This window comes from Gymnoscopelus braueri (assembly GCF_963280865.1).
Source record: "Gymnoscopelus braueri genome assembly, chromosome: 17".
NCBI lineage: Eukaryota > Metazoa > Chordata > Actinopteri > Myctophiformes > Myctophidae > Gymnoscopelus > Gymnoscopelus braueri.
In genome coordinates this window covers 25,281,430-25,294,608 of record NC_137617.1, presented here as the reverse complement: position 1 = coordinate 25,294,608, position 13,179 = coordinate 25,281,430, and the positions used below count along the sequence as shown (strand labels likewise).

General features: G+C 41.6%; 1 protein-coding gene across 4 annotated transcripts in view; it reads left to right on the top strand.

The window, feature by feature from the left end:
* Window positions 1-13,179, top strand: part of LOC308104677 (KAT8 regulatory NSL complex subunit 1-like) — a 42,433-nt gene that overhangs the window by 27,339 nt on the left and 1,915 nt on the right. For all 4 annotated transcript variants that reach the window (XM_080455149.1, XM_080455148.1, XM_080455150.1 and 1 more), the window contains 8 exons: window positions 5,460-5,625; window positions 7,766-7,921; window positions 8,123-8,323; window positions 8,577-8,731; window positions 9,669-9,790; window positions 10,685-10,742; window positions 12,264-12,376; window positions 12,893-13,148. In XM_080455149.1, coding sequence (XP_080311275.1) covers window positions 5,460-5,625; window positions 7,766-7,921; window positions 8,123-8,323; window positions 8,577-8,731; window positions 9,669-9,790; window positions 10,685-10,742; window positions 12,264-12,376; window positions 12,893-13,148 — 1,227 coding nt within the window. The remainder of the gene's footprint in view (window positions 1-5,459; window positions 5,626-7,765; window positions 7,922-8,122; window positions 8,324-8,576; window positions 8,732-9,668; window positions 9,791-10,684; window positions 10,743-12,263; window positions 12,377-12,892; window positions 13,149-13,179) is intronic.

Here is a 13,179-nt window from a genome sequence, read left to right as displayed (position 1 = left end):
TTGAGTTCTATTATTGCTTAGGAAAGGTGCTTCAGTGCTTAATTTATTATTTCCTTTAGCATGCGATACACAACTACCGGTATATGTATTTTAATGTAAGGAAATTGGATATCCTGTTCCACAATTTCTCGCTCCAGCAATATTTAAAGGTACAATCCATATGTTTTATGTCCGTTGTCTCCCTCTCCCTGTAGAGAGAGATATTTGCAATGATGCCCAGAGTCCTCTGGACTACAATAAAGATGGCAGCGCAATTGGGACAATAACTTTATTGACATTTGTCAACCAGTAGGTGTCCTACCTGACACCGGGGTCGAAATGTCTCTGTAAAAGAGTAGGGAAACCACCTCTAATCACTGCAGATGAACTAGTAAGTTATATTGTATTAACATACTCTACAATACGGATTCGTTACAATAACGTTTTATTCATTAAAATAGGTCATGGACTGTAGCTTTAAAAGACAGCACACAGATTGGGCATTTCTAAAATTAAAAGACCGTCACCACAACTCCAAGGTGTTAACTGAGTTGTGTGGTTATTCCTAAGATATTGGCTTATAAATGGTCTGCTGGCCCGTCATAACTCATGTCTGTCTTAAGACAGCACGATTATGGCCAAAATGATTATCACAATTATTTTTGATCTACTGTTAAATACGTTGGTGTATCTCCTATAAGCAAAATAGTTTTTCACTCCATTCATAGTACCTGCATGATGGATGTGAATAAAACTCTTGAACCTCACTAGTTGAAGTGTTGTAACATCTGCGTCAACACATTTTAATTGATAATACACGAAGGTGTTGTGTGCCGAAAATAGCTGATCTTCCACCTCAAATGTGTCGCAGGCTTGCAGATCTGCTATATCATACGACAAAGTATAAATAAGCATTAGCCAGTGGAAGGAGAGGGGGGCTTGTAGCCTTGTAGAGAGAGGGAGATAGAGTGCACAGAAGACTCAAGATGGTGTTTGAATGTGAGTGCTACATTTGTGGGAATCGAATAATCCCTGCTATCCCGCACTGCAACTCAGGCCCTAAATGCAAAACTTTATTGATCGCTTGATTTGCTTTGCAGTGGAATGTTCTATGGGTGATCATGTTCATTTAACTGAGAATCCAATATCGAGATCGCGATTTTACTGTTAGTTGCATATAGTATATACATTGTTTAAATCAGTTTCATATCCAAATTATTGGGTATAATCCACGTGCATTCTTGTTTACATCCCGTCATGATGCAAGGAACTTAACCTTCCTTGTCACGATGGCTTGGCCTCGGCAGAAATCGTATTTACTCTAAAAACGGCAGATTTATTAATGACAGTCTCTTAATATGATTAGTCTATACTGGTTTATTTTTAAGTATACTTACAGGAAGTAGAGAGACTAAATTGGAAGTACATGACACCATAGCTAGTAACTGACGCTATAAAGGGAAGATATGGTAAAAAAAAAAAACACTGAATGCTCGAATCAAATAATTTGTGTCGACTGAGGGGGTCACGACTGACTATTCAAATCGCCGACTTTCAGGGGTCAGGCCTCGTCACATTACTGAGACACTGGCGTGAACTGCAAATAGTGCTCAAGTAAACTGAATCAATAGGTGATATGGATGTGCGCATCTAATCAAATTGTCTATTAAACAGTCAGTGCTGCTCCTGCTAGTTAAAATGGAATATACTAGACTGTTGAACTATTATTTATTATCTAGTAACTTCCTTATTGTAGTATTTTTCTGTGGTGTCAAGTGTATATAACACTTTATTTCAGTGCACTGTACTTCTAATTGCTTCTAATTTGGCAGTGGGTTGGCCACCTATAACTATAACCTGCATGAAATGACTCGGAAAGAATGCACTAGGGAAACTATGGGAGCACATGATGCAGGAGAAAAACTGATTCATCAGAAGAGAGACAGATGGATAGTTAGTGTGGGGGTGGGTGTGTAGGCCTATTGGGTGTGTACTATTTTGTGTTAGGTAAATGATGAACAGAAAATAACCTTTTATTCTAGTTGGCATAATGCCAGAATGTCTGTCATCTGAGCCTAGAAGAGCCTAGAAGAAGAAAAGAACGTTGCAGCTTACGTCACATGATTACGTAGCCCAGAGTAAGATCATTCCGAATGTCTCAGGAATTCTCTTTAAGGGGCATAAAACCCCAGGCTGATTTTGTAGTTTGTTTTCCAGTTCAGGTTAAAAACTACAGCAGATTAAAAACTACAGCAGATTAAAAACATGGCAGACTTGTAAGCAACACAGCTGCACCAAGCAAATGAATAATGAGTGTTAGATTTTTTTTAGGTGTGTCCAGAGCCAAGGGCATGCCAATGTGCAAGCATGAAGACGGTATTGGCACACCCGTTATTAATTTGATTAGCTTCAGCTGTGTTGCTTACATCACTGGGTACTATTCACCCGTTTCCTAGGCTGTGTGTTTTCCACTTCCTGTCGATTTCATTGGATATTATTGGTCATCTGACCAGTTTCATTGGATCAAATCGACAGGAAGTGGAAAACACACAGCCTAGGAAACAGGTGAATAATGTCAGTGTTATGCCATGTTTTCACCCTGCTGTAGGTTTTAACCTGAAGTGGAAAACAAACTACAAAATCAGCCTAGGGTTTCACGCCCCTTTAAATCTTTTCCTTGAACTTGTGTCATTTTCCATCAACATTCAGAAAAATGGTTAGGAATGGAAAAGGGATGTCAGTGTTTGGATTGAGGGAATGACTCAGCTACATGAACGACTTAACGTCTCGGATCAATTCTGCACATAATTAACTAGGCAGACGAGAGTTTTGCTTGGTTGAAACATTGATTGGTGTTCCAATATCCCCTGTTATTGCAACCATGATTGCCCCAATGAATATACAGCATCATAACTGACTTGTGGGTGACTACAAATTCACACCCACACTTGAGACAGCGCCACCACTTTGGGTAAGGGAGCACGGTGTACTGCAGCTGTCAGTGCAATCCATATGAGAGGCAACATAAAATACCGTATTTTTACTGGTTGACTACTGAGGCTGTAGCGATTTGTTTGTGTTCTAATAAAGTGTCCCATATGTTTAGTTTGTCCTTTTTAATTTGACATACCTGCCATCTCAAATCGAAAATGTCCGGATATGTCACTCCTCCATTTAGTTGGCTTATTTCCCATTATAACTACATTCAGGCAAGTTAATACAACAACGGTAAACATACGTTTTAATTTCTCATATGCCTTCGGAGCTCCGCGGTAGGTGGAAAATGTATTTAAGCCTGCGAGTTCAAAATATAGACATGAATAAAGTCAGTCGGGCTCGGATGTAGAATTGAGAATTCCCCTCTTCAAAGTCGGCGCTCGTAAGGACAGTGATGTCACTGAAATGCCGTCTGCCGTCTCCTCTACTCTGTTAACATTATGGGTAACCCATTCAAGTGGCAAATTAAATGTGAAACATCTATTGAGAAAACTAGAAGATATGTTGAAGACACTCCATACATATGGAAACAAGATTTTTATTCAAATCTATATCATCTCCAGTTCATGTAGGATTATTTTAAATGTAGGCTTACTCAGTGTCTAACTAGAATTTCAGTGGCTTTGATGGGTTGGCCTGCAGTACACCGTTCTCCCTTACCCAGTGTGGGTGCGCTGTCTCAATTGTGGGTGTGAATTTGTAGGTGCCCGTGTGTCTATAGCAAATAGACTTCTGTTTAGAAAGTTGTGTTCATCTGACAAGAGGTGATCAAGGCAGCAGAGTACATGCTGATTAGAGGGCATTTGGACATTTTTGGTAAATGTGGCCACTTGATAGTGTGAGTGGTTAAAATTACTTACTTATAGTGGTTAAACATAGTGTCATGTTTACATATTTATACAAACATTGCAGTGCATGTCACTAGTCTAGCCTTGTCCTAAGCAGCTATATCATACTTAATATACTACAACTGATGTCAGTTCTTGAATGCATTCAAGAGAACGATCATTTGTCTTTCTGGAAATGTTTTTCGCTACCTTGTGGTTTCCTAGATGTACTGTATGTTTATCAGCTACAGTTTTCAATGTAAAACCATTTATTTATTTTAAAATACGAACCAAAAAAAAGAAAGTGAAACATATCTGGGTTTAAATGTCCTATCCTATAATACAATAGAGAAGCCGCACGCATGAGCGACAGTGTACGGGTCTCATATGGGTCCTTTTCACTGTCCCTTTCTCAATAGAAAATGATGGCCACTCGAGAGGGGGGGAGAGAGAGGGGTCACTACTGTTGCGCTCTGTGGAGACACTGTGCATCCCATATATTAGAATGAAGCACTTGTAGAACTAATTCATGTGCTAAATCATCCAGTCTTAGAACTGCACACGGTTGTGTGACACTGCTAGAGTCACAATTTACAATGCAATATTTTAATAATTGTTTAAATATCTCAGGTAATTAGTTAAACGGATAGTGATACAAAATGTTTTCTGGTTAGCTGTTTCCCATTAACACATTCCATGCCAGAGTTTAATATCATAATGTACTCGTCACCACTGCCAGCGATTTATTTTATTTTTTTTGTTTTTTTCACCTCGCCACAGACCTCGCTAAATACCTTATGATCGCGTGTTCAACTGTTTGTAGACACACAGGGTAGTTGTGTGAGTGGCCCAGAGAAGACATTTTCAATCGGCGACATTCCATTTTGCAGTAGTCGCAGTTTCTAAAACCCGTTTCAAACAGCGTTCAGCGCGGAGAAAAACAACACAGAGATAATGGCGATTTAGCGGAAGCTTTAGAGCGGCGGCAGATGGGAACGGAAATCTTCGATTGACGTCATTTCCGTATCCGGGTGTGCTACAATGAAATGTGTCACTGCAAGAGAGTGCTACAATGAAATGTGTCACTGCGAGAGTGCTACAATGAAATGTGTCACTTTGAGAGAGAGGGGAAAAAAAGGCCACTTTACGTATTATTATTTAGGTTCGCGTAGATCTACGCGATTGGCATGCAATGTGTTAAGAATAGATTAAGTGGTCCTTAAATGAAGTAAAGGAGAACAAATATTTAGATTTTGTAATCTGCTGCAGCAGTAAATAAAAACATGATTATTATACAGTTCTGAAAATGTGTGATTAAAGGAAGTTTAGACAAGATGTCACATCAAATATTTAGTATTGGCATTTGGTTCTTAAAATGGATTGTGTGCAGCTCTAGCAAGTGTTGTGATGCTGTATTATGTACGGTTATGTAAAAGTTGACCTCTTGTGAGCCATGGCGGTAGCTGACAGTTTGGTTCCATCTGGTGAACTGTGTCCTTCCCTCTCTGCCTTTTGATTTCCTGTCTCTACTATCTACTAAGTAAAGGAAAAACTGCCCAAAAGAAAGTCAGTTGTGGGTATTGTGAAGTTGTGCTGGTAAAATGGTGCTCTACCCTATCTCTTACCACTCTTCCTCTACTCTACTGCCCCCTATAGGCCCAGCGGAGCAGCTGCCTCCAATGTAACTGCAGGGTCAACTCCAGCTGTGTCATGTGCGGTGGCCGGCCCACCTCCAAGGAGGACGTCCAGTACGATCTCCCCACCCTGGAGCGCCTGTCTAGACTGGACTCAGGCGTTCACCCCATCCTTTCTTTCCCTGACGGTCAGTGTTACAGTACAGTTCTCTCTCCAACCCACCCACACAGAGATCGAAGTTCAAACTGTTCTTTCCTGTTTTATTTCTAGAGGAGAATTTAAAAAGCCAAAGGTGTGGCCACTAACAGTTTGAGTCAGAGAGGGATATAATACAAAAGTCATAGGGCGTGGTGGTGTTAGGAATCTTTCTGTAGTGATACTTGGGATTCACTACTGAAACCAAAACTGTACTTTTTTTTGTGGCCTTACTTTGTCAAGTGTAAAGACTAAATAAACCACTTTTTCATTTAACAAATTTTTAACTACTACAAGTTTAAATGTATACAGGGAACCCGATAGCCGAGTGTTATGATGCATACCTCATGGTCCCAATGCTCTTATCAGCGGGTCCCCAGTTCAATTCCTGGCTGGTCGGACCATTTGCTGAATGTCATCCCCCTACTCGGTCTCTGCATTTCCTGTCTCTCTCCACTGTCGCTGTCAATAAAAAAGAAAAATGCCCAAAAGAACAAAACAAAAAAGTTTAAATGTATACATGGGCAGGATGCCCCCATTGAAGAAGCTTAAACTTATCCTGAAATTATGCTACTCAATCAATGTGGTCCATCAGTGTTTGTCTGAGGACCTCTTGTCAACTAGCCAATTTATTGTCTAAACATTAACAACACCATGTCCTCCAATGTCATTGGAAAGATAACTCTTAGCAAGTTGTTTTTACAGTTTTTTTTTTACAGTTTTGTTTTTATTATTATCTTTTGGACACAAAAAAACACATTCAAGAAAAGGGTAGGCACCCCCCTCCCCCCAAGACTTACATGTGGTCGCTCAGTACCCATGTTTGTAATGTACGGAGGTAGATCAAAGCCAATGCTATGTCTTCGGTACCGGTGTGTTATCGTCTGCCGGTTCTATCCTCAATCGCTGGCACATTGTCTGTAGCATTTAAAACATTTGCTTATGTTTTCGTTGTGTGATATGCCTTAAGGCATGGGTCTGTAATCAATGTCATTTAAATGTGTACATGCATGGACAGATTGCACTCAAGTTTATGTAGTAACTTAATGAAGATGTTGATCGTCTTAATCTATAGGTTGTGTACTTTGAGTATTAATTCTTTGTTCTGGCCACAAAAAAAATAAGAAAAGGGTAGGCAGAGCCAACTTTTTAATCTCTTTGGTGTGGTTTCAAGTAGCTGTAAAGTATGGAAAATGGACCCTTTTTACAGCAGATACGGACAGCATTGACAGCTCCTGATGCTGGCACACTGAAACACCTAAATGAAACAGCCACAATTAACATAATACCTGATCAGCATCTCCAAATCTGAGGCCATGGTTCTCAGCAGGAAACCGATGGATTGTGCACTCCGGGTAGGGAACGAGAATTTGTTCCCAGGTGAAGGAGTTTAAGTATCTCGGGGTCTTGTTCACGAGTGAGGATAGAGCAGGAGATCACCCGGAGCGGTATTGCAGTCACTGTACCGCACTGTTGTGACGAAAAGAGAGCTGAGCCAGAAGGCAAAGCTCTCGATATACCGAGCAATCTTCGTTCCTACTCTCACCTATGGTCATGAAGTGTGGGATAGGGTGAGAACTCCAGTCATCCGTGAGAGACTCGGAGTAGAACCGCTGCTCCTTGACTTAGAAAGGAGCCAGCTTAGGTGGTTCGGGCATCTAGTACAGATGCCTCCCGAGCGTCTCCCTATGGAGGTCCTCACTGCACGTCCACTGGCAAGAGACCTCGGAGCAGACCAAGGACCAGAAGGGGGGATTATATCTCCACACTGGCCTGGGAACGCCTCAGGATCCCCCCAGGAAGTTGCTAATGTTGCTCTGGAAAGGGAAGACTGAAAATCTCAGTTGGAACCGTTACCCCCGCGACCCGATTCTGGATAAGCGGTTGAAGATAGATGAATGGACCTTCAGCTGTATTGACCTGTCAAAATGGCTGCTGTGAAAAGGATCCATTGGCCCCAAATGCTTGGTCCATTTTGATTCTTAGTGCTGTTAATGTGATTCAATCAGTGCTCAAAGGGTAGAGACGTTCGACACCCACCTACTGCTCTTATATTCCAGTGCCAGTCCAAGTATTTTACTATAAGTAATAGAGTAATCTCATAAGTGTGTGTGTGTGTGTGTGTTCCTTAGATGTGTGTGTAGGCCTGCGTCTGCAGCAGGTCTTGAAGACCCAGTGGCAGACCAAGTCCTTGGAGCGGAGCAAGCCGCTGAAGAAGCTCTCCCTCAAACACAAGCTGTCCTCCTCCAAAGAGAAGCACAAGTTCACCAACTCACTCATGGCAGTCAGTAAGTGCACTGCTGTGTCTGCAACAACACAGCTTTTGACCCGTTCAGCATGAGAGATTTCATCTCAAGTGGTCATTACCAGCTCATTTCCTTTGACATACTTACAGGCAGCAGCTCGAATAAACAGGGTCAAAGGGTCCCTCTAAAGTCAGAGGGACGGAATAGTTTCCTCTCATGACCTGACTGTTGTCTTCCCTGCAGGGCTTGGCCACTACAAGAACCGATCTGAGAAGCCCAGAACGTTGGACAGTAGCAGCAGTGCTGTCCTGAGCACAGCCAGGCTGGACAGCCCGGCCCTGTGCAAAACGGAACGCCTGCATGCCCTGCCGTCCCCCTCGGGACCCTACGACAAAAGCTTCAGCCGCAAAAGACTACGAGAGCACTCTCTGGACAGGACTGATCGTGAGTGATGCTTTTCCATGTAAAAGTCCTGCTTAAGCCTTGGCCTTTTTCACGGTGTACTGTTTGGGGAGAAAACCACACCTATCCAAAAGATTGTATTATCTTAAATCACTGCAGTATGTCTCCTGCTATTGTAGCTTTAACCCCTGCGTCAATCCAGTCATCTGCTTGTGTACAAGGTGATGGTTTTCATCATGGTTCAAATAAGTGGAGCAACACTCTAATGCAATTTGGTTTGCCTTTTGTCTTCTAGCCTCCCCCAAGCTGTTCCTGGACTCAGGCAGCCCTTGCGCCACACTGGCCAACATGCACTCATCCCTCCACAGCCCCCTTACTCGCCAGCTGTCCACCTCGTCTGAGAACTCCACGCCACTCGGACTCAACAGTCAGAGTGTCTCCAATACACCTGTAAGGGCACACGCAACGTTGTTTATTTGAGAGGAAATTCCCCTAAAACACTTGCTGTCACAAAAGGTTTAGGCGACCACTTGCTCGCCTGAGTATTTTTCTGTTCAAAGTAAAAAATCTAATCCGCCATAGAAACAAAACTGTCCTTTTGAAATGCATCTGAAATGGGAATGTGCCTCGACATAGTCACAAACCTTTTCCTCCTTTAGAAACACTCCTTTGTCTCTGTTCTATACCGTTTGGATATTTGTACTTCCCAAATGGTTTCTCTCACACATGTGTGAGAACATAATGTACCATAAAGAACTTCAATGGAAGACAACGTCCTCTGTAGCTACTTTTGCATTGCATTGCATCACATAGACATGTTATGATGGTATTCTAAATGTTTAAATATGTCACATATTACCTATACCGTCCAAGTATAAAAATGCAATACAAAATCATGACTGCTTGGCGCAAAAGGAATTTCCACAAGGACAAATAAAGCATCTATGACTTAGGCAGCGATGACTGGTAAAAGGTGGCTCCAATAGCCTTTCCAGTAATTGAGGTTTATGCTCATTGACAATGCCCAATATCAAAGCAAGTCATGCATAAAACTTAGTGAAGATAAATTGTGGGTTGGCTTTGCAAGGCTACCAATATTGCAGTCGCACAAATGTTATGTTATTAATAGAAATGTTATGCACTGAAGTTATGGAAAAAAATTATATAAAAGTATCAATGACACAGGTTTGATGATGTGTCAATTACAAAATGGTGCTTTGTAATAAAATCAATTTGAGAGCTTAAGATGATAGCTAGTGAATACTTTTTTAGAGGTCATTTGTGAGGAAAAAGGATAGTTGGACATTTATAGTTTAGAGTTGTTAGTCAAGCTTTATTATGTGCTATGCTCTGACTCGACTGTATTTCAAATGTCTATCAACAACAGCAACCCATCAAGAGGAGGCGAGGTGAGAGCTCCTTTGACATCAACAACATTGTGATCCCCATGTCTGTGGCCGCCACCACGCGGGTGGAGAAACTTCAGTACAAAGAAATCCTGACGCCTAGGTAAGACCTCCACCATTGACCATCAGACTGGTTGAGAGTGTTGCTTATAATATGACCTACTTACCATGAGAGAAGTGTACTGTGAGACCGTGGCGTTCATAATCAATTTATGTTAATGGCGGATGGATAATAAGGTGGAACATTTTATTACCACCTATAAATAATTGTCATGGTATATTTTTTTTTAACAGCTGCTTCCCCTTTAACCTGTTTGTCCGTAATGCTGATTTTAAATAAACAAAGTACAAAGACATTTGAAACATGCAGATGCATTGTTCAGTGTTTCCGATACCGTTGTCCTGGAGATGTGGGGGCCCTCCAGGTCCGCTCAACCTCTCTAACCGCCCCCCCCCCCCCCCTCCGGCCCATCCACATCCAATCGGAAAACGAGCTACAAAATCAGCCTAGGGTTTCCCCCTTTAAATACTGTGATATGTACTCTAAAGTCCCCTTACCCACCTCTATGTTTCAAAGTTACAATGCACTTACAATACAGCTGTGGCAACATTGTACTTGGAGCCACCTCGACAGTTTGGACAGAATACAAATACAATAAAAAAGAAAAAATAGTCATAATATGAAAAATGGCACATATTTTAATTTGCAAAATAGCATAAAATACAATAGAATCATAACTAGATTTGTGACGCTATAATCTTGTACAGTTTATATATGGCAATTGGCTATCATAAATAATCAAATCACATGGCTGCTAAAGTGAACAGGGCAGAGTAATACTCAATACTGTGAATGTGCAATGGTGTATGGGAGTCACAGTCCACATCACTGAGATCAAGAGTCAGTGATGTGGACTGTGACGCCCATAAACTATAAGGCACACAGTGCTGGAGATAGTCAACTCCCTGTGCTTATTATGTTTTTCTTCTTTGATAGTTGGCGAGAAGTGGACATCTTTACCCAATCCATTACTGAGGAAGAGAATGAGAGAGAGGTGAGCATTTTGGTCTGATTATTTAGCAGCTTGCACATGGTCAGTGTCAAACCGTTCATTTCTATGGAGGTCGTGTTGACACCTGACAGTAGCACCATGAACCTGACATGGCATACTGCTGAGTCGTGACACTCAAAATTGTAATCATTCGAACTTTTACATTACCCTCAATGCTACTCTGTTTAATGGTAAAACACGCTAATGTCACATAATTGCGCCCATTTCATTTGTCAAGATGAAGACTTGGATCTTTTGGCAAGCGATACCACAGAGTATAAATCATGCTTTGTACAGTTCTGTCTCGACTGTTGTTAGACAGAGTAGGGTTGTGGGGAAAAAAGGATTCGAATACGAATCGCGATTCTCATGTTGGACGATTCAGAATCTATTCTCATTTTCTTTTTTAGTATTTTTGTATAATGACATTTTTGAGAAGTGTCAAGTTTTGGGCTGAATTAATTTTGAATCGGAAAAAAATGATTTTTAATCAAGAATCGTTTTGAATCGAAATAAAACGTTTTTGAATCAGAAAAAAAAACGTTTTTGAATAGAGAATCGTGTTTTGAAAAAATGGGAATCGTGACCCCAAGAATCGGAATCGAATCGTGAGATAGCAGAAGATTCACAGCCCTAACAGAAAGCAGGCAATGCAACACAAGAAGGCATAGTATCTCTTGTCTAGCATCTTTATCTTTTTTTTTTTGGAAAGGCGTTGATTACAGCCATATATTTAGCAGTGATAGGTGATGGCTTGACTAATGTCGTTACTTGTGCCTTTGGGAACTTAATGGATATGGCGCTGCACTCTTTTGCGTTATTGAGGTTTGTCTTGACGGATATGGCACTGCACTTGTTTGCGTTGTTGAGGTATGTGTGGTCTGGCAGCTGGGATTTTGTGATGTGTTTTTTGTCATTTATTGCTAAATGATTTCATGGTGACGTTCATGGTGGTTTTAGAGAGTTGTAGTGTTGACCATGCTTTGCTTCGTTGTTTTTCAAAGCACTGCTTGCAAATTATGACTCTTTGTGAATCCACATTGGATTGTGCTCCTTTTTAAGTACCGTATACACTCAACTTCACCACGGAAATGTTCCACACAAACTAAATTTATTTAGATTGAAAACTTTTGTCATACACTGTGCTCTGTCATATGCTGCCCTAATAATACTAAATAATCTGCCTTGTTCGACACGTGTGGTGTCAGGTTTACGTTAATATTCAATAAATAGCATCTTTTTGTTTTATATCTTTTCTTAAGTATGACTGACATTGCAATCCAATGTAAGTCATATAGTGGTGAGGTTAGGTAATGATTGTGGAGTACATGGAAGGGTCAAGCTTGATTTATACTTGTGTGCCGGTTTTGCGCAACGGAAAATAGCCGATCTAAAACTTCACAACACATTGTAGATATTTTCGGATGTGCAACACCAGCGCACAACTAAGTATAAATCAGTCATTAGGTTCCACAGTCCTCACAAGTACAGTTTACAAATATGTATGTGTGTGTGTGTGTGTAGACGGAGGACCTGACAGATTCAGCCTTCGTCCAGCTCCACCAGCCGTGTGAGGACCAGGAGCGATCCCGCTGGACCTGGATGGCCCTGGCCCCCGCTAAGCGGAGGGGCAGCAGGTATGTCCGCACAAATTCTGCTAATGCTACAAAATGCTACAAATGCTGCTAATGAAAGAAAATTGTGAAATGGCCCTCCATTTTATGGCATGTTTGGAAAGTTATCCTAAGAGGAACTAAAGTGGTGAAAGACTCTCACACCACATTATTTTTATGGATGACTCCTTAGACCGAGACTAGAAAAATTTACCTTTTCTTTATTTTTTACATGGTCATAAGTGATAGGAGGACAAATGTTTGGGTCATGATAAAATTTAAAATGATCCCGCAAAACTGACATGTTAAAACTTGCATTAAGCCCTTGAATGTCAACAGAGAATATTCACTAAAATGCTCTGTTGATTTAGAAGTCTTCATCAGTAATAAAAACACAAAGTATGAAGGTACATTGTTGACTAACATCAACTAACCTCCTATCTCATAACGATGCATGTCCAAAAATACCATGGGGACAGTTCTAAGTCATGTCGCCAAACCCTCCTCACGTCCCTCATGCGTTCACTCATTCCGCGGCAGGTCATACAAGTCCATTGACGGGCGGACCACTCCGTTGCTGTGCGGGACCAACCCACCCACGCCCCAGCCGGCCTCTCCGGACTCTCACTGCCCCCTGCTCCACGACTACAGCTACAGCTATGTGCCGTCACCCATGAGCCCCCCGAGCCCCGATGCCACCTCCAACCCCTACACACCCTGCTCCAGGGACTCCAACCGCCTGCTGTCCAATGAGGACACGCGCTGTTCCACGCCAGACTTCACCTTTGAGGAAAGGGTATGTGTTGACTGCTCCAGTGTTTTACAGG